Source organism: Mesoplodon densirostris, chromosome 11 (assembly GCF_025265405.1).
Source record: "Mesoplodon densirostris isolate mMesDen1 chromosome 11, mMesDen1 primary haplotype, whole genome shotgun sequence".
Taxonomy (NCBI): Eukaryota; Metazoa; Chordata; class Mammalia; order Artiodactyla; family Ziphiidae; genus Mesoplodon; species Mesoplodon densirostris.
In genome coordinates, this window is record NC_082671.1 from 51,180,850 (window position 1) to 51,201,199 (window position 20,350).

General features: G+C 55.4%; 1 protein-coding gene across 2 annotated transcripts in view; it reads left to right on the forward strand.

The window, feature by feature from the left end:
* Positions 1 to 559: 559 nt before the first annotated feature.
* The window catches only part of COL2A1 (collagen type II alpha 1 chain), a 30,410-nt gene continuing 10,619 nt past the window's right edge, over positions 560 to 20,350 (forward strand). Inside the window, exons 1-28 of one of the 2 annotated variants that reach the window (XM_060114044.1) lie at positions 560 to 644; positions 4,415 to 4,621; positions 6,100 to 6,116; positions 6,323 to 6,355; positions 6,457 to 6,489; positions 6,588 to 6,641; positions 6,806 to 6,907; positions 7,896 to 7,973; positions 8,606 to 8,650; positions 8,757 to 8,810; positions 9,720 to 9,773; positions 10,541 to 10,594; positions 10,972 to 11,025; positions 11,153 to 11,206; positions 11,491 to 11,535; positions 12,083 to 12,136; positions 14,789 to 14,833; positions 15,306 to 15,359; positions 16,803 to 16,901; positions 17,223 to 17,267; positions 17,360 to 17,458; positions 17,624 to 17,677; positions 18,032 to 18,139; positions 18,538 to 18,591; positions 18,673 to 18,771; positions 18,923 to 18,976; positions 19,422 to 19,520; positions 19,912 to 19,965. In XM_060114044.1, the coding sequence (XP_059970027.1) occupies positions 560 to 644; positions 4,415 to 4,621; positions 6,100 to 6,116; positions 6,323 to 6,355; positions 6,457 to 6,489; positions 6,588 to 6,641; positions 6,806 to 6,907; positions 7,896 to 7,973; positions 8,606 to 8,650; positions 8,757 to 8,810; positions 9,720 to 9,773; positions 10,541 to 10,594; positions 10,972 to 11,025; positions 11,153 to 11,206; positions 11,491 to 11,535; positions 12,083 to 12,136; positions 14,789 to 14,833; positions 15,306 to 15,359; positions 16,803 to 16,901; positions 17,223 to 17,267; positions 17,360 to 17,458; positions 17,624 to 17,677; positions 18,032 to 18,139; positions 18,538 to 18,591; positions 18,673 to 18,771; positions 18,923 to 18,976; positions 19,422 to 19,520; positions 19,912 to 19,965 (1,887 nt within the window). The remainder of the gene's footprint in view (positions 645 to 4,414; positions 4,622 to 6,099; positions 6,117 to 6,322; positions 6,356 to 6,456; positions 6,490 to 6,587; positions 6,642 to 6,805; positions 6,908 to 7,895; positions 7,974 to 8,605; positions 8,651 to 8,756; positions 8,811 to 9,719; positions 9,774 to 10,540; positions 10,595 to 10,971; positions 11,026 to 11,152; positions 11,207 to 11,490; positions 11,536 to 12,082; positions 12,137 to 14,788; positions 14,834 to 15,305; positions 15,360 to 16,802; positions 16,902 to 17,222; positions 17,268 to 17,359; positions 17,459 to 17,623; positions 17,678 to 18,031; positions 18,140 to 18,537; positions 18,592 to 18,672; positions 18,772 to 18,922; positions 18,977 to 19,421; positions 19,521 to 19,911; positions 19,966 to 20,350) is intronic. The other variant, XM_060114045.1, reaches the window with a different exon arrangement.

The following is a 20,350-nucleotide window of genomic DNA, read 5'->3' on the forward strand; positions in this document are numbered from 1 at the left end:
TCCGTCCACGGTCTAGGGCTCGCAGCCTGCGCCTCTGCAAACACCCCCCGCCCCTCCAATCCGGGCAGAACTCCGAGGGGAGGGGCCGGAGGCCCCCCTTCCCGCCTGTGGTCGGAGAGGGCAGCGCCGCAGCCCCGGGTGGAGGGGAGTACAGGGGCCGTCTCTGCGCCCCGCCCGATCAGGCCACTCGGCATACTAGGGGTGGGGGGCGGGAAGCAGGGCTAGCGGAGAGGGGGGTCCGGCCCGGGCAGGTGCGGGCTCTGGCTGGGCCCGGGCGGGCTCCGGGGGCGGGGTCTCAGGTTACAACCCCGCGGGGGGCCGGGGGCGGCCCGCGGTTTGGGCGAGTTCTCCAGCCTCGAGTAGGGCCGGGCGCATATAACGGGCGCCGCGGCGGAGAGAAGACGCAGAGCGCTGCTGGGCTGCCGGGTCTCCTGCCTCCTCCTCCTGCTCCGAGGGGCCTCCTGCATGAGGGCGCGGTAGAGACCCGGACCTACGCCGTGCTCCTGCCGCCTCGCTGCGCTCCGCCCGGGCCCGGCTCCGCCAGGCCCCGCGGTGAGCCATGATCCGCCTCGGGGCTCCCCAGACGCTGGTGCTGCTGACGCTGCTCGTCGCCGCTGTCCTTCGGTGTCACGGCCAGGATGTCCGTAAGTTGCCCACAGCCCCTGCCTGCCACCCTTCTGTGCCGTCCCTCCGCATCCTCCTCCCTGGCCCTCTCGCGCTCTGGAGCCTGCGGATGCGCAGAAGCTCATCGAGCGGAGTTCTGCAAGTCAGGGGCTCTGTCCGACAGTCCTCCGTGCCGGTCGTGGTTGGAGGCATTTGCAGGTCCCTGCGTTGCAAAGGAATACTAAACAAGCAAAGCGTCGGGTCCGAGGTTTGCGCACAGATTTTAAGCGCGCTCTTTCCCACCAGCTTTGATAATTAGGCGCACACGCACACAACTTGGCTTTCTGAAGCACTCAGAGTTCAGCAAAACAGGTTGCGGCCCATCGAGCTTAGGAAAAGTAGGAGAGAAAGAGCGCGAGCAAAGGAGCGAGCAAGCGCCAAGGGGTTGACGGCCCAGGAGTGTCCAGGGGTTGGTGCCTGGGGATTCAAAGGGAAGTTAGACAAAGGAGATTCTCTGAAACTGGTGGGCTGAAATCCGAGGCCACAAAGAAGGGCTTCGGAGAGACACTCTGAGACCTCATCGCCTCTCGAGGGTTTCCTCCCCCTCACGGCTGGCCCAGGAGCAAAGTGCAGCCCTCTACGCATCTCGGCTTTCCCCTTGCCTCGAAAGGATACAGAAACTTCCCGGTAGGAGAGGCCATCTGAAAGGCGATAACATTCCAACCAGACCGTGCTTTTCAAACGCCCAGGAAAATAGCGCCCCCTCCCCGCCGTCTTTCCCACTAACACCCCCACCCCCGCCCAGGTACTACAATGAGTTACTTTTCTAAAAGTTTCTGGCTATAACAATTTCAACCGAATATAGCTAGAGATGGCAGTTTTACACTCTGGTCCAAAGGCGGTTCGAACCGCACCTTTCCATCGCCTCCTTTGGTGAAGTCCCACTGTCTGGGATTATATTTAGGACAAATGAAGCCTGGAAAGTGTATTAGGTAGAGAAGTTATTTTTTTTTCCCACGTGTTTGGGCACGTTTCCGACGGCTGGGATTCCAGCCCTGTCTTTGTATGTTACAAATTGTAAATCAATCGCAGGGGAAATTTTTTGGCTGGGGGAGTAATGGAAATCAAAGTCCGTCTGCCGACGAGGCTGTCTGCAGTCTCGTCTGCCACTAGGCTATCTCCACAGTTCAGAAGGCGGCGGACCCAGAAGGACTTTCCATTCATTAGGGTGGTTGACCGGGACAGGGTCAGGACTGGGGCCTGCGGTGCAGCTGCAAGGAGCCCCGGGCAGGAGATTTTGGCCAGGCGGTCGGATGGTGCACTAAACTGGAGGCCCACTCCCGGGTACTTGTTGGAATACGGTGCGTCTATAAGTGGCCCCAGCTCGGACTGACTATATATTTGTCCTAAATTTGCATGCACACACTCACAAAACTGTCTTCTCGACTGACCTCTGCCTCAGTGTGCAGTGGAATTAGCTAGGTGACTCTAAAATAATTCCCCAGTTCTCCATCTGGTATTAGAGGCGCTCACTTAAGTGGCAGAGCGTCTCAGCGCCGCAGCCTTCCCAGGAGGTAGTGAATTCCACAGTTTCTTGGGCCTAAATCTTCCAGTCGTTCCTCCTCCTCCCCAGAGGGAGTGCTTTGGAGCCGCTGACTTTGCACCCTGGCGCATCCCGGCTCCGTACCCTCCTCCCCTGGGTCAGCGGACCCAAAGACGTGACGTGGGGAAAGACGCAGTCTGCGTGGACATCAGGAATGTCAGAAACCTAGAACTCTGGCACGCCCCTCCTCCCCATCTTTCCACAAGTTTGAGAAACTTATTGGCTGCGGCGTCTTTGACCCACATCTGCATTTCACAGCCCTCGTCTCTGAATGTGCCCCTCGGCTCAGGGGAGAGACCTCAATCCTCCATTGTGAGGCTTGTTTGCGTTGGGAGATTGGCAGCGATGGCTTCCAGATGGGGCTGAAACGCTGCCCGTATTTATTTAAACTGGTTCCTTGCGGAGACCTGTGAATCGGGCTCTGTGTGCACTCGAGAAAAGCCGCATTCATGACAGACGAGGTCCGGTGGGTTCCCCAGGACTCCCCGACCCCCTCTCCCACAATGCTCCCCTGTGCCCGCCCGCCGACACCTCCCGGGCTCCAGCCCTGCGCAAAGCGGCTGCGAAGCAAAACAGTTCCCCGAAAGAGGTAACTTTTTAATTGGCCTGCTACAAAGAATCACTTATGTGGCGCTGCGGTAATGAGGGGAACCCGATCAGGCGCGCCGGGATGCTATCGGCAGCCGTTTCGAGCAGCAATTATGGTGGCGCTGGGCTCCTCCGTCCACACCTAGGGGATCCGGTTACGGCGCTGGCTCCTTTCTGGGGCAGTCATTTAATCCCACTTTTCACCCTCCCAGTGTCTGTGGGCGAGCCGTGTCCAGAGCCGCAGGCACAAAGAGTCACCCGACGGCTCTCACGCCCAGCGCTGCGGCCCCGCCCCTGCGCCCGCTCATCCCCGGCCACCCTTCCAACGGAAATCTGATACGCCTTCAGGGTGCACCCCGCTCTCCCAGCACTTTACTCTCTTCCCCCACGGCCCCTCTTGGGTGTGTGTGTGTGTGGGGGGGGTTCTTCCAGTCGCTCCCCCGCCGCTCGCTTTCTACAGCTCCACCTATTTATAGCGGTGCGTGCGTCCCAGCAACAACTGTATATACCCTAGGCTCCCTCTCCCCGCCTCTTCCCCCGTGATTATCTCGCCTAAAGGCTGGGTGGAGTTTTTCTAGTGGAAAAAAAAAGACAGAAAAAGATTTATCTTTCAGTCTCCTTAAAGAGCACGGGGCGGGCCGTTTCTCTCTCCGCCCACCTGGTTTGTGGCCCTTTCCTATTATTCAACTCCCGCAGTCGCCAGGGCTTTGGGGATTTTGATGAGAAAAACAGCACTGGGCGCTCCCCGGCACGTGGCGCGGGCTCGGCCGCGCTTGGCGCTCTCCGGAGCGCTCTTGTCAGCACAGGCTTCGTTTGCAGGGCGAATTCCGGAAGGCAGGCCGCTTGTGGAGAGGGACTAGTGCATGCCGTTCTTGGTCTGCGTTCCTGGAGGAGGCCAGGCCTGGACTGGCTAATCTTAGCCCGGACCAGGCATTCAAAGCCCCCCTCCACACCCCCCTTCCTCCAAGCTGGGCTGTTGTCTTCAGATGGAAGCAGGGTCTCTCCAGAGAGGGCTACAGCTGGAGGTCAGCACCGGCAGCGGGGCGGGGTTCTTTGGCCCTGCTTGCCTCCCAGGGCATTTTGTTATACCCTTGGGTCCCAGGTGTATTGTTTAACTGGGCCTATGCCCCTCCCCAACTTGGTCCTAATCCTAATATGATTTAAAGAATGGAAGAAGATCCTAATTGTAACAGCTCCTCCTTTCACACACACCTCACCCTCATATATCACTTTTGGAGCCTGGCTCTTTGCAGAGTCTAATTTTTTGTGGGTAGAATTTTCTGCACGCCTTCTAAATTTTAGCTGTCAGTTGTATTTAGCTAGATGCCTGAAGACAGTACGGCATAGTCAGTCCCCCTCGCCTTCCCTGCTGGGTCAGGATTTCCACTGGTGAATAGACAGCAGAGTGCAAGGCACACAATAAATGTTTGTTGACTCCGTGGAAGAATGAATGATGTCTTAGAAAAGCCATTTTCAAGTTCTCTGTGTTCGAGTGGCCCACCTTCTTCAGCATTTGAATTATGTCAAGTTGACTTGCAACCTCTTTCTCTTTTTCCCTTCTGACTCCTCACCCCCTCCTTCCCTCGGCTGTCTGCTTCCCCTGCCCCACCCCCGGTGCAGAGAAGGCTGGCAGCTGTGTGCAGGACGGGCAGAGGTATAACGATAAGGATGTGTGGAAGCCCGAGCCCTGCCGGATCTGTGTCTGTGACACTGGGACTGTCCTCTGCGACGACATAATCTGTGAAGACATGAAAGACTGCCTCAGCCCCGAGACCCCCTTCGGAGAGTGCTGCCCCATCTGCTCAACTGACCTCACCACTGCCAGTGGTCGTAATTTATTTATTTCCTGTTCCATATAAATAAATTACTTGCAGGGGCAGCAAATGCCCTGCCATGGATGCCGGCCATCTCTGCGAAGCGGAGGGGCTGGTTATCCATGGGATCCCAGCAGCTGAGGCTGAAAGGAAAGGCCATTTCTCGCTTGCAGGTTGACACTGAGTGAGCCTGACACACTAGAGGGGTCCTTCCTCACCCAACACCTCCAAAAACTATGCTTCCAAGACATGGAGGACAGAGGTGATTCCACACAAGTGTCCACACTGGAATCACCTCTGCAGGTCCCTAGAGCCACCGTGGAGATCCAGTGCTCCTTCCGGCCAAACCGCAGACTAACTCCTCCTCCAGTACCCACACCTTGGCTTCTCTGTAGAAGGCCTCAAATGTATGGTCTTCAGTGTGGAGCGAGCTCTGCTGGCCAGCGGGCAGACAGAGAGGGCAGGCCCCCTTCTTGAAATATGGACCACTGGTGGCAGTTTCCTTTTGGTTTTGCCTCTGTTGGCGTTGACTGCCAGTTAAGAAGCAAGTTCCTAGGAGAAGGGCAGAGATGGGGCTGTGACAGAGCCCCGTGTGCCTGCACTCTGGTGGGTTGTTAGCTCCCAGCTGGAGCCAGGGCTGGTGGGTGTGCAGGTGACCCCTCCTCAGCTCTGGAACACATGCCCTATCTCCCTGTAGGGTGGCTGGGGACACACATCTAGGCCTCTTGGGTGGCCCTCACTTTTCCCTTTCTGCTCAAGTAGAGAAGACAATTGAAAGGGAAGCGAGCAGTTGCCTTTTCTTAACACTTCACCCACCCTGGAAAGCTGCTTGGGGAAGCTGCTTTGATGGTCCAGATTCCCAGATCATTTCTGAGGGGACCTGAGTGAAGCGTTGATCACCTTTACTACTTCGCTGCTACAAAGGGGGAAGGGGTTATTGACTCGGGTGACACACTGGCTTCAATGCCCTCTGTAACTCCTGTGCTCTGCTGTTTTTTTGTGCTTGCTTCACGGAGATCCAGCTTGAATGTAAGAACTTTCCAACTACCTAACTCTTCTTCTGGGGTGGAGGAGGTTGGTGGAGGGGTGGCGCTTGGGCTATGGAGGGGCTTCTTACCCTGTGAGGAAGAGAAGGGACTGAACCTCTCAGTTTCTCAGTTTCGGGTGCTTTCTTTCTTGGCGGCTGATTAGATCTTGAATTCTTCATTTTCTCTTTGTACCACCCCTACTCCATTCTTGTGCATGCTGACTGCCTTTTGAATAACAAAGTCTGGATCATCTCCATTCCTCATGGGACCTCAGCAACTCCAGGACCCCAGTGACCCTAACACCCCAACAGAGGGGTTCAGTGGAGTAACAGGAAGCTGCCTCGTTCCCTGGTTGTGTCCCTTTCTTTGTTTGATCCGTTAAAGAGTGTCTAAGTGACAAGAAGTTATACGTATCCATCTCATGAATCTTACATTTTCCTTCTCTATTTTTTTCCATTTGCAGGGCAACCAGGACCAAAGGTGAGGATTTTTGTTGTTTTTTGCTCTTTCATTTGCCTTTATATTTCCTTCTTTAGAAGCAGTGCTGTGCTCATTCAGCCTGTCTTTAGACATCAACAGGGATCTGTTTCAGAGGGCATCTCGATGCAAGGGCTCCTGGGCAAGGTTTTGTGCTCGGGGCTTGGTGGGCTTGCTCGGCTCAATCCTGACAGTGTTTCATGTTTCAGGGACAGAAAGGAGAACCTGGAGACATCAAGGATGTAAGTACGCATTATACTCCCATGTTGCATCTACTGCTCTAACTGGGTCATTTCCTTGAGGTTCCCTCTAACTTGCCATCCTGTGGGTCTCTCTATCACAGATTGTAGGACCCAAAGGACCTCCTGGGCCTCAGGTAAGAAAGGGAGAAAACCCTTCCTCCGTGTCTTCCTTGAGTTACTGAACTGCAGGCCCCTGGTCTTGCTGTCATCTCAATATTTTCTTCATTTTCAGGGACCTGCAGGTGAACAAGGACCCAGAGGTGATCGTGGTGACAAAGGTGAAAAAGTGAGTAGAGAAACAATGCTGTCTGACCCTTGTGGACTGCCAAGGTTCTCTAAGCTCCCCCTCCCCAAATGACTGACCACCTACCTCCTCAAGGGCAGCCTGTAGACAGATGGTTCTCGCATAAACACTGCTTCTCATTGGGGCCTTTTTCTCTTTCTGCCAAGGGTGCTCCTGGACCTCGTGGCAGAGATGGAGAGCCTGGGACCCCTGGAAACCCTGGCCCCCCTGGCCCTCCTGGCCCCCCTGGCCCCCCTGGTCTTGGTGGAGTAAGTATCCTTACGTCCCCTTCCTTCAGGCTGTCCCTCCAGAAGCGTGGCTTCTAAATTGCTAGTCACACTCACCTGGCTGGCTCCCAGGGCTGCCAACAGTGTGTACACAGCCTGTCCATGGGCTTCTCCCCCAGGCCTATAATTTAGTGGAACCACATAGTAGGCATGAGACTGTGGTGCTAAGGGATGACTTTTTTCACTCACTGGGTTTCTGCAAAGCAAGTCTTCGGTTACCTGGCTTCCTGGCGTCTGTACTGTGTGGCTGATTCTTGGGAGTGGGTGTGGGGCTTGGGGGAGAGGATGACTGGGCATTTGTAGTTCCCTGGAAGAAGAGTGACCGCTGTCCTTGGAAGACATTGAATCTTCATCTTTGCCAAGTACATTCCAAGCAATTATTTAGTCTCATGAAAGAGCCCCACTGAGTGAAGGTGTGTGGCTAAAGTCATTTTTGGAATCAAACCAATCAACAAATTATATTATTGCCCAGTTTTTGCAGGTTTGCCATTTTGATGTTTGCTATGATTTAAATTTTTAAACTTGAATGGTTCATAGGTGCCTACTACATCCCCTGCTAAAATATTTCAAGACTGTTCATTTTAGTCTTTTGCTGGGCTTTAAAGTCTTGGAAAAGAAAAAAAGAAACTTTAAAAGTGATATTTTTAGTTATATTTCTCAAGTTATGTTAAATAATGTATTTAATATCTTAGAATTTTTTAAAAAAACTTATAAAATGAAATGCAAGTAATGGATACTCTTCCAAATAACACTTCATCTCCCAGGGGAATGACTATGCCACTGTCATCTAATAACCCATTTCCAAAACTATTTTTCAGGAATCATTAGTGATTCAGATCAATGCTAGGTTAGTCTCCAACAATTAGAATTTATCTAAATAGAGTATTTGCTATCCAGATATAGCTTACCTGGCCAAGTAGGAAAAGCACAGGGCCTCTCAAGCTTTTACCTTTGTTGGGTTTATTTGCAGAACTTTGCTGCTCAGATGGCTGGAGGATTTGATGAGAAGGCTGGTGGCGCCCAGTTGGGAGTAATGCAGGGACCAATGGTAAGAAAAAAACACCAGTTCTTTGCAGCCAGAATGGCAGGAGGTGGCCCTTAGCAGAGCCAGGGACTCTGACAACCTCACTTTACAGGTAATTGCTTAGAGCAGCTCTTCCCCAGCAGTTACGTAACCTCCCATTTAGCTAGCCCAAAGCATTTGGGTTTTAACGGCGATGGATGCCAGTTTTAATGATGCACTGGAGTGACTAAGAAGAATGAGGATGGAGAGAGGCATATAGGCTGATCTGTCAGAAGGCCAGTTGCTATTGCTCTTGGAATGAGAACTGAAGAATGCAGACAGCAGCCACTGTTCTCCAGCATCCACAAGACTTCCAGCAGGAAATCTCAGCCCTGCAGCTCCCACTTGGCACATGCTAAATGAAACTCAGACTTTAGTAAACATGGCTGCTGTCCAGGGGAAAGCAAGGCCAGCTTCTCTGTCCAAATGATACCTATAAATAAAAATAGATTGTTGCGAGGGGAGTGGGAAATGAGAGGGGGCAGCCACTGCTGGCCCCCTGCTCACAGAGTAACTCCTTGTCCTTTGTCTGGGCTGTTGGCTGGGAGGAGGTGGCACCCTGGAGGCTGTGGGTGAAGCATTTCCAGTAAAGCTCCTCATTTTCTGTTCCAATGCAGGGCCCCATGGGACCTCGGGGACCTCCAGGCCCTGCTGGTGCTCCCGTAAGTACTGGGTCTTTCCTTTTGGAAGGTGGAGACACAGATGCTTTCAAGCCCTCTAATGTCAGTTTGCGGGGGGCCAACCTGGTGTCCTCACTTTACATTTTAGGGACCTCAAGGATTTCAAGGCAATCCTGGTGAACCTGGGGAACCCGGCGTTGCTGTGAGTACCTCCGTGGGCCCTGCCCTCCTCGGGGGGAGCTTCCAATGATGTACCACTCCGACCCCGATCCTGTCGCCTCCCGGGCTCTGCCCAGCACTTTCCACGGTGGAGGGCTCAAAGGAAACCCAGGTGTCCCCTCTTAGCTCTGGGGGAACAGAGAGCCAGATGTGGCAAGAACCACCCAGGACTCTGTCATCTCAGTCCTTTTTCTGGGTCACCCCTGGCCCGTGCTGTCCACTGCCTCCCACTATGATCTGCTCTGTGCCTCTGCTCTCTCTCAGCACAAAGCGGGTTCTTCCATCTTTTTTTTTTTTTTTTAAAGAAGATGTTGGGGGTAGGAGTTTATTAATTAATTAATTAATTTTTGCTGTGTTGGGTCTTCGTTTCTGTGCGAGGGCTTCCCCTAGCTGTGGCAAGTGGGGACCACTCTTCATTGCAGTGCGCGGGCCTCTCACTTTCGCGGCCTCTCGTTGCGGAGCACAAGCTCCAGACGTGCAGGCTCAGTAGTTGTGGCGCACGGGCCTAGTTGCCCCGCGGCACGTGGGGTCTTCCCAGACCAGGGCTTGAACCCGTGTCCCCTGCATTGGCAGGCAGATTCTCAACCACTGTGCCACCAGGGAAGCCCCATCTTTTTTTTTTTAATTGGGGTATAGTTGAATATTTTGGCCAAGCCACGCAGCCTGCCCGCATGGGGGATCTTAATTCCCTGACCAGGGAGCAAAGCCACAACCCCTGCATTGGAAGCATGGAGTCTGAACCACTGGACTGCCAGGGAGGTCCCAGGGTTCTTCCATCATTTTTTCCTTATAGAGGAACTAGCTTCCAAAAGCTGCAATCCCCAAATTTTGTCCACTGATTAGGTATCTTCCCCCTCCAACCATCTCTTAAACTCTCCTATTTCGTTCGTAGGGTCCCATGGGTCCCCGCGGTCCTTCTGGCCCCCCTGGAAAACCTGGTGACGATGTGAGTACACCTGAGGAGTCAAACAAGTGGCCGCCTCACTTGAAAGGGCCCAGAGAGGGGGTGCTGGGCAGTGATACAGAGGCACCCTCGGCCTGACCCAAGGGGGAGGCAACCTGAGGGGCAGAGCTGGTCTGTTGGAGACTCGGACTCCGCCCACTGTCCACATTTCCACTGGCAACTTAGCTTGCAATTGCCTTGGGGACTGCTTTGGACCCACTGGGAAGGGAAATAATTAAAACATCATTAACTCCTGGAAGGGAAATTGAGAAGTGAGAGAAGGGAGAGGGAAAACACAAGGGGAAAGATGTAGAGAAGGAAAAGAAAGAAACACTCAACGTTATCTTAATTGTAAATGAGTTAGGAAAAGCTCAGCCTGAGTCAGGATGTCTGCAAGGGATGCAAACAAAGGGAAGAGACAAGAGTTGGCACTCGTGAATCCCATTAGGCAGTGAAAGTCTCTGAGGTTAGGGGGCCCTAGGCCAGTCAGCAGCGCCTATGAGAGGAGACAGGGAGCCCACCAGGGGAGGCTGGAGGCCGTGGGGTTGGGGACGGAGGAGCTTGCCCAGGGCACAGGCAGCTGTGTGAGAGAAGACACGGTGACCCAGGGAAGGCATTTGGGGAAGTCTGGGGCCTGAAGGAGGGGGGTGGAGATGAGGAAGCAGGTGGGCAAAGGCATGGCGGGCTGGGAGGAGAGACGGTGCTCTGGAGTGTACCAGCTGTGCTAACGTGTCTTCTGAGGAAGCTGAGGTTCATCTCTCCCCCTTCAGGGTGAAGCTGGAAAGGCTGGAAAACCTGGCGAGAGAGGCCTTCCTGGTCCTCAGGTAAAGCCCCACCTTCCCCAGCCTCCAACATCATTCCCAGAGTCTCCCTCCTTGCAGCCAAGGCAGTGGCCTCCCGCCCAGCTCATCCAGTTCCGTTAGCTCACTCCTAAAATTCCAGCAGTCTCCACGTACATCACACCTTCATGCTGATGACCATGTCTCTGATCCTAGCATGGGCCCTGGGAGGCTGGCAGTTGTTCATACGCACTTTGCATAAGATGGGGTGAGGCCCAGTGAGGGGGATTCTGGGATTGACTGAAAGATGGTCCCAGTGCTGGGCTTCCACTGCTCCCTGGCTCTGAGGGCTCTGTAGCAGCCCAGGGCAGTCTTGATCCGGTTCTGCTTGGTGCCCTGAGAATCTCTTCTTTGGATTGCAGGGTGCTCGCGGCTTCCCAGGAACCCCAGGCCTTCCTGGTGTCAAAGGTCACAGAGTAAGTATCATGGGTGAGGGCGTTGGAAGGAAGGGATTGGCCAAGGGAGGAAAAAGCTTTTGAGGACATGAATCTTCCTATTTGGCTTCCCCAGAAGTGCGATTGAATGTCTTCTCTTGTCCCGTAGGGTTACCCAGGTCTAGATGGTGCTAAGGGAGAAGCTGGTGCTCCAGGTGTGAAGGTAAGGACCAAGAAGCACACAAGGATGGGGGACGGACAATGAGGAGATGCTACTGAGCTCAGTGGAGTTAGGACATCTGGACAGCTTGGGTTAGGACAACCAGTCCTACGTCCTAATGTACAAACGGCAGTTCTGGAGAGCTCTGGGAATTGTCCCTCACAGAACTAAAGTTTGGGGGTGTCAGTGCTAGCTGAGATGACCAGGGCTTTCGGCTTCTTCCATGGGAGTTGTCTGGGGGCTAGCACTGGGGTCCCAGTCACTGACCCTCTGCCTCTGTTTTCCAGGGTGAGAGTGGTTCCCCAGGAGAGAACGGTTCTCCAGGCCCAATGGTGAGTATGAGCATTGCCCCCAGAAGGGCCTCTCCAGACACTCTTCAGATACCTTCTAAAGCCTGGCAGGTGGCTTCACCGTAAATGCCATGGCTCCCTTTATGCAAAGTAGGTACTCAATTTTGTAGATTGATCTGATTATGAGCAAAAGGCAAAATGTACCAAGTAGATGATTTGGTCAAGGTTTCACCAACATTTCCTTGAAATATCCGTTAGCACACTTGAGGTGTGCTTCCATTTTTACAAATTTCGTTTATTTTCAACATTTTTGGGAGCCCATCTATTGCAAGAAGCAAGATGTACCTCGAACAGGGCTCCCAGTAGGTAACCACAGGCACACCTGTGTGCTCTGCCATGGCAGAAGAACCTTTGGTGTGATAGGAGCATCCTGAATCAGGAAGGTGAGGTCAGGGGCATCCACACCGTTGCCTCCTGGGCACTGCACGCTCCCTCCCCTCAGGTGTCCAGGAAGGGCCTGCAGGTTAAATGATGGTGCAGAGTGTCCTGGAGTCAACTCACGCTTGTGCTGTCCTGGTGTGTGTTCCAGGGTCCCCGTGGCCTGCCTGGTGAGAGAGGACGGACTGGCCCTGCTGGCGCTGCGGTGAGTAATTGACAAGATCAGGAGCCACCACTTGTCCAGCGCTTTCAAGTTTACGAGGCACTTGCATTTAGGGTTATTCTGCCTGACCCTCAAAGCAACCCTGCGAGGTGTAGAGAGTATCATCCTCCCGTGAGGATTCACTCTAGTGTGCCCGTCACACATTCCCAGGCTGGGTCTGCAGTCAGAGGACTGGGAGTGGGCCATGGGAGGGCTGGGTGGTAAGGGCAGGAGTATCCTTAACCAGCCTCGATTATTCAGGTAATCCCTTCAACAGCCCCACCTGCTCCCCGTCAATCCCGTTCGAATTTATGGACAGAATTTAATTGGCTAGAGTACTGTGCTCCTTTTTGTTCTTTCTGGTTGCTCAGATGCTGCCCTAGAAAAGTATTAACAGTCCAGGGTCAGCTCACATACTTGACATTGGTGCCCTGCTGGTGACACTATGATATACCAGTGGCCACCACTTCACGGGCACTCCCTCTGTTTAATACCTGAGATGCTTAGTCTCCTCCAATCTTCCCTCATATCCTGTGAGGTAGATTCTATTGTCCTCCCCATTTTAGAGAAGAAGAAACCGAGGCACCGAACGGTTAAATAGCTTAAGACAAACTATACTTTGCAGCCTCAGACTCTGGTGGCCTCTTGTTAATGGGGGAAGTTAAGAGCACGGGGATTTGCCATGGTGGAGGGTGCAGGTGTTTAGCTCTGATCCCTTAGCAATCGAGAGCCCTTGTGGGCGCCTGGTCAGGCGAGTGATGCGATGAAAGCTGTGTTTAAGAAAGATTATGCTCTCTTGTTGACTTCACACCCAGCCACCCAAGCTCTGAGGCCCCTCCTCACGGGTCCTTGCAGGACCGGCCAAAGTAAATCAGCTTCCCTCAGTTTTACTGCTTTCCAGATAATATATCTGTTTTGGCAGAAATTTCCCTCAAAAGCAGGTCAGTGAAATACCGAGCAGCCTCGACCCCCATTTGTCAGCCAGAGCTGTTGAAGTGGCTTGTCCCCGGCTCGCTTTGTGTGAGGGGATTAGAGAGCGCTGGACCTGCCGAGAAACACTGCGATTTAGGCAGGTTGTCAAGACCTGGCTTGTGGGGGCCATGGTGGCCACACTCCGTGAGGGGCACAGATGAGCTGCATCCCTGTTTTCCCTCCTTCCCGGGCACAGTAGACCCTGCTTCTTGCTCCTCCTCGCTGATTCCTGTCCCCGTGGTAGTCAGGCTGGCCGGGTGTGCACAAGATTAGGCATAGAAGATTGACAATGTCACGTAGTTCCAAGCACAGGCCGGGGTTCAAGGCCTGGCCAGGGACTGGGCTGGGTTGGCCTCTGCCTGCTGTGGTCACGTGCCCCCCACCTTGTGCCAGACGGTGCCCACTCCCCAGCCTTGCTGAAGGAGGAACCCTGGATGCCCGCCCAGCTCTGGCCTCTCGGGCAGCACTGCAGCTCCCCCTCACTCGCAGCCAGGGTGGGTGCTTCTCGAAGTGGCCAGCCTAGTCCAGAAGGGGCTCTGGCCAGTGCTGAGGCTTTATGTTCCCTGTGACATTTTCTTCTGTTAAGTCTTCTCTTGTTTCCCTGTTTAATGCCAACGGGGAGAGTCTCAGGAGAAATGGACCATAGCCAGGAGGAAGAGTTGAGTCTTCTTTAAAACAGGAGCTTCTTCATCCTTCTTCAGCTTCCGAGGAGAGGCAGAGGCAGGCAGACGGGCCTCAGCCGAGGTCCTCCAAGGACCAGGTGCCAGGCCCAGCTCCACCTAGCCTAACGGTCCCCTGGGCCTTGAGGGGCCTTGAGAGAGGCACTAGGGGTGCTCACCACAAAGCCAGGAGAAAACCCTCAAAGGGCAAGGCCTGTAGAGCAAATGCCGGCAGCCTTGCCTTTCTGTGAAGGAAGCCTTGGGGCAGATGTGGTCCTCGGACTGTGCCCAGTGCCCTGTCCCCATCACAGAGCTTCTTCCTGGGCTGCTGGCAGATGTCCTGCAGCTTCTCTGTTTTCCATAGAAGCAGGTGGTTTTATGGGTTGGAGGATGGCGGGGCGCAGATCCTGGAGTTAACCAAGCCTTAACCAGGGAGGTTACCCAAGTCCGGAGACTGCTTCCTGATGTAACAGGCAGGAAGCACTCAGTCAGGGTCGATGCTTGGCTGTTTCGTTCTCCTTTGGCCCAGTTCACCGAATCTTTAAATGATAACTCAGCCTTGAAGTTAGGGATACTTGGGTTCTAAACGGAAGTTTAAGAAATGATGAAACAGGGCTTCCCTGGTGGCGCAGTGGTTGAGAGTCCGCCTGCCGATGCAGGGGACACGGGTTCGTGCCCCGGTCTGGGAAGATCCCACATGCCATGGAGCGGCTGGGCCCGTGAGCCATGGCTGCTGAGCCTGCGTGTCCGGAGCCTGTGCTCCGCAACGAGAAAGGCCACAGCAGTGAGAGACCCGCATACCGCAAAAAAAAAAAAAGAAAAAAAGAAATGATGAAATAGCTGGAAAATTACCCAGGCTTTGTTAAGCTGAGAACAAGCCCACTGCCCTCCCGGTTCTCCCAGCCGCCTTGGAGGACCTGCCATCCTCCTGCTCAGCCCTGGGGTACCATGGGGGTGGGCTGAGGCAGGGAGGGACTGGACGTGTGCGTGCCTCTGACGGTGGCTGCTTCCTTCTCGCTCGCAGGGTGCTCGGGGCAACGATGGGCAACCCGGCCCTGCAGGGCCTCCGGTAAGTTCGCTTCAGCCCCGGCAGGTCTACCTGCGTCCCAGTCAGCAGCCCAATGAAGTTGCGGTGTTTACTCAGTACACAGGCCATGCTCTGGCTTCTACCGGAAAGGAGGAGAAATAATTTTTCATTACTGCAAGAGCATGTTGAAGAAGCTTTGACGCAGCGGGTCATTTTTCTCAGCCACCCTTTCGGTAGTTTTCTTGAGGCGGGATAGAGAGGGAGGTGAAAGAACCACCTGCTTCTCACCATGTATTTAGTCAGAAGCCTGCTTTGCCTTGTGAAGCCAGGCTTGGGGACACTGGGAATGGGGGAAGTTCTCACCCAGGGACTTTGGGCCACAGTGGATGCAGGGCGATACCGGTACAAAGGTGGGACGGCGTGTGAGGCGCGGGGTGGGGGGGTCTCACTCTGGAGGCTGGAGAGAGTCTGCCCCGAATCAGCATTCACCTCTCCATCCACTTGCTTCCTCCAGGGTCCCGTGGGTCCTGCTGGCGGTCCTGGCTTCCCCGGTGCTCCTGGTGCCAAGGTGCGTGTCCTGCCCGTTGTGTCAGGAACCCCGCTTTCCCCGTCGCCCTTGCTGACTGCCCCCTGGATGACCCCCTTCCCCGCCCCCTTCCCTTTGGAGGCATGTCCCCCACCCCCTCCCCACCTCCGCCCTCCACGGAAAACGAGGAAAACGCCAGGCACTTGGCAGAGTCACCAGCTGGAAGGGAAAGTAAGATGGAATGATAAAAAGCTGGAGATACAGTTACAGCTTCAGAGTGGGGCAAGGCAGAAAGAGGTGGGGGGACACCTGAGACCTGGGAGGGAGCAGAAGACCGGGAACCAAAGGGAAGACGGCAAAGCTCAGCCGACTTGGACCCGGAAGAGAGCTGGAGGGAAAATGGGCTCAGAGATGGTTCCACGCTTCCCTCTCACCGCCGCTGCCTCATGTGGGGGCCTTGGCTCTCCCAAGCCGTGTTAATAGAGTTCTTCCAAGGATTAACAGAGGCCAGTGGGAGGCCAGCCAGTTCAGGGAAAGGCCCCTGTGGCCCAGGAGGGATTCCAATGCGCGTGTGTCCCTGGGAATTCTCTCCTGGTGCCCGCCAGGAGATGAATAAGGAGCCTCCATGCGGTCACTGGCATCAGGTTGCTTTTTCCCTCCTGGGGGTTTCCATGGCAACCAGACAGTGTCTGAGGCCCCAGGAGCCGGGTGAAGGAGACCCATTGTGAAGAGGGACAGCGGAAGGTGAGGGGGCCTGACCTTTAGAAAATAATAATTACAGAAGTAAAGCAAGAATGTTCTGAGAAGAAACCTGAGGAGGCTCTGCCCTCCCTCCAGGTCACCCGCCCTCCCCAGGGACTCCGCTGTCCAGAGAGCCTAGATCGCAGCCAGTTGTAACTTTCAGGAAAAAAATGAAAGTAAAAGCAGAGGCCATTTTGGGAAAAGTAGTGTTGGGGTGCTGGACCCAGCTTGCTTCTGCCCTGGCTTTCTGGCTCCCTTCAAACAGGCTTGGCCCAGAGCCTGGGTCACACATCAGCCAGATAGATACAAGCCAAGTGGTGCCCCGAGCTGAGCTGTTTGAGAGCCTCAATAAAAGAGAAACTAGGTAGGAAAGGGGAGGTAGAGGTGCCTGTCCATCTCAGCCATCTGTCCATCATCCCCACGACACCGGGCCGGCAGGGCCCCCAGCTTGGGCTCTTCTGAACGGCGCTGACGGGACAAGCACGATGCCCAGGCTGTGGCAGGAAACTGTGTGCTTGCTACTGGTGGTCACCGTATAGGGGGCAGATGGAGAGTGGAGTGGGTGGGGTAGGAAGTCATTAGGGCAGCGAGCTCAGCCAGGCAGCCCATGTGGGAACCCAGGTGCCCTGGAGCAGGACTCAGCTCTTTGGTGCGTGTGTACAGCTGGCCCTGAACTGTTGCTGGCCCACGAGGTCTCTGTCCCCCTGACTTGCCCTCACTCCATCCCTCCCTGTCTCTTCCCAGGGTGAAGCTGGCCCCACCGGTGCTCGAGGTCCTGAAGGTGCCCAAGGTCCTCGCGGTGAATCTGGTACTCCTGGGTCCCCCGGGCCGGCTGGTGCCTCTGTAAGTCTAGCTTCTCTTCTGCCTGAAGGGGCTGGGGTCTGAGGCCTTGGTACACTTGACTCTGTGCTTAGCTATGAGGGAAGCGGCGTCTCAATCCTGAAACCTTCATTCTGGCTGAATGCCTGCCCCCCCACCCCCCGCCCATCTCTATAGACATGTCTCCCTCCATCGCCCATCCTCCCCCTGAAATGTCCAGCAGGGCCATGCCTGGAATGGACAGCAGCTGCTGCTGCAGCCCCTGGACCTGGGGCTTGGAGGGCTAGGAGATGGCTGGGGTTTATTCTTCGCTGCTTATTTTATAATGACAGTCTCCTTTTTCAGGGTAACCCTGGATCGGATGGAATTCCTGGAGCTAAAGGATCTGCTGTGAGTGCTGCCCTGGGACTTGGCACCTCCCGGTGGGGTCAGTCCCTCCTTGCCCCCTCTCCTGATGCCTCTCTCTCTGCTCATGCTGATAGGGTGCCCCTGGCATTGCTGGTGCTCCCGGCTTCCCTGGGCCCCGTGGTCCACCCGGCCCTCAAGGTGCAACTGGTCCTCTGGGCCCGAAAGGTCAAACGGTAAGATCCAGGATGAGCCCCAAGCGCCCCCGAGTCAAACCCGCCACCCCTCCTTCCTGCGCTCACACCATGTCCTTTGGTGGGGCACCTTTAAGGGTTTCGGGACGCAGGGACAGGGCTGTGGAGAGAACCGAGTGTGAGAACCTGCCTTTCTCCTTTGTTAAGGGTGAGCCTGGTATTGCTGGCTTCAAAGGCGAACAAGGCCCCAAGGGAGAACCGGTGAGTATCTGGCCACCACGCCTGGCCCACTGCCCACCTCTGCAGGAGCTCTGTCCCCTAATCCGGGTCGTCTCAGGCCATGTCAGAGACGAGATATGTATGACAAGGTTGAGAAGCTGTTGCAGCTTCAGCTCCCGTCGTTGGCCTGACCAGCTTGACCAGTTTGAACTTTATACTCTCTCTTCCCCCCTGGGGCCCTCTGCTCTCCCCCATGCTGATCCTTTGTGGCCTCACTTCCCCAGGTCCCCCAGCCCTGAAACAATAGTCACAGCCACTTCCTCCACACACCAGGCCGGTGCTCGCCCCAGGGCCTGGCGAAGACTCACCCTGTTTCTCTTTTGTGCTGGTTCTCAGGGCCCTGCTGGTCCCCAAGGAGCCCCTGGTCCTGCTGGTGAAGAAGGCAAAAGAGGGGCCCGTGGAGAGCCTGGTGGTGTTGGGCCCGCTGGTCCCCCTGGAGAAAGAGTAAGTGGGCCAGGAGTCCCCACGCTCATTGGGGTGTGACCTAGAGATGCAAGTCCGGTCCCTGTGGCTCTGGGTCTTTGCTGAGTCTGTGGCCTCCTAGACGTCCTACTTCTTTTTTCTCCACCCACCACCATGGGGATAGGGAACCTTCTCCTTCTTTGTGTCTCTCCCCCACCCCCGGGATGGCATGAAATAGTTGCAGCTCCTTCCCAGAAAGGTGGGGACAGGCCCAAGAAGTTAATCTCTCAGAATCTTGCAGGCTGTAGCTACTGCACCACAGAAATTACGGTTGCCGGGTTCGTGGGATGGACCCCCTGGGGTCTGGCGAGGCTCTCTGCAGCCGCGGTTGGGTCAGGGGCCACCCTAACTCACAGCCTCTCCTCTCTACTTCTCCCTAGGGTGCTCCTGGCAACCGTGGGTTCCCAGGTCAGGATGGTCTGGCAGGTCCCAAGGTGAGTCGGGGCACAGAGGCTGGGGTCCCCACATCACTGGTCAAATGGCTTTCTGCTGACCCCCTGCCTCCTCTTGTGTAGGGAGCCCCTGGAGAGCGAGGGCCCAGTGGCCTTGCTGGTCCCAAGGGAGCCAATGGTGACCCTGGCCGTCCTGGAGAACCTGGCCTCCCTGGAGCCCGGGTAAGTAGCAGAGCTGCTTTTGTCCTCGGCTTCTGACTTTGAGCAGAGCCCCCGTGCCCCGCCCCACCTGGTCCCTCCGCCCCTGTGCTGCCAGGTTTGGGCGGTCCTGGGGCTGCCCTGGCACCCATCCTCTTCTCTCTCCTACACAAAGGGTCTCACTGGTCGCCCTGGCGATGCTGGTCCTCAAGGCAAAGTTGGTCCTTCTGTAAGTCCATCATCTGGGGTCGTTGGGAGGGGTTGGGGAAATCCTTGGGGAGGCAGATGGGAAAAGAGACAGGAGTTGGGTAGGGGCAGCCCGTGAATTTTGAGAATTGGGGTGGGGGACAGATGGTAGGTACTAGGGCCAGGTGTGGCCTGTGCAGTGGCTGTGAGTTCTGAAAATGCCACCCCCTTGTGCATTTGGGCCTTCTGTTGGAGGAAGACAAAGCACGGTGTGCATTTTCACGGACAAAAATTATGAGCGAAGGAGTGCCTTGTCGCCGATGGGGCCTGTGTGTGATGTGGGCTGCTGTTTGCGAACTTGGTCCATCCCACGTGCTGTCTGGCCAGTGCCCAGCCCTGAGCCTGCTGCGTAGTAGGCACTTAGTAGATACTGGATGGACGAATGTGGTCGAGTGTCCGTGTTCTGAGAATGGTGTCCTCTCTTTCAGGGAGCCCCTGGTGAAGATGGTCGCCCTGGACCTCCAGGTCCTCAGGGGACTCGTGGGCAGCCTGGTGTCATGGGTTTCCCTGGCCCCAAAGGTGCCAATGTAAGTAATCACCTGCCCTTCCATTTCCTTCCACATGGTGCTACTACCTTCCCGCTCCTGGGGAAAGGGCTGGCCCTGAATAGAGTTATCCCAAGGGCCATGATGAGCAGGAGCCATGGTACCCTGGGCTGTTGGACCTCCACGCCCCATAGGAGTGGATGTGATCAGGGGAAACCCAGGGCTCTTTAGAGCCCTTGGGACATCTCAGCCATGACGTTGATCCATGGGGCAGCGCTATCAGTTCACACCTCTGAGCATGAGAGGTGCTGACACTTGGCTTTGGCCTTTGCTGTCCACGAGGCAGTGACCCCAAGCCCCAATCTCCCAAGCTGGCCGTACCCCCGCTCCCACCAGAGCCCTCCACCTTATAGCCCTGTACTCTTTCTTCCAGGGTGAGCCTGGCAAAGCTGGTGAGAAAGGACTGCCTGGTGCTCCTGGTCTGAGAGTAAGTACCCTCCCCACTGCCCATGCCTTAGCGTTTGCTGGACCCCTGTAAGGAGAGAGCATCCCTATGGCGTGCTTCTGGGACCCCTAGTTGGCAGTGTGGATTCCTGTGGCTGAGCCCATGCTGCTCTGGGCCCTGCTCTAGGAGTCCGCACCGGGAGACTTCTGGTCGCTGACAGCAGCCCAGAGAGATGGAGGAGGCTCCCATGCTGAGAAGGACTGAGGGAAAGAAGGGGGCCGGGGAAGGACAGGAAGAGAAGGTGTGGAAATGGAGTTCAGGCGGGGGATCATCTAGAAACTCTGGGCCACATAGTACACCTGCCTGGTCCCGGGGTCTGTAGAACTGAAGAAGTGTATCATTACATCACCCCTTTCTCTCCCCTCTA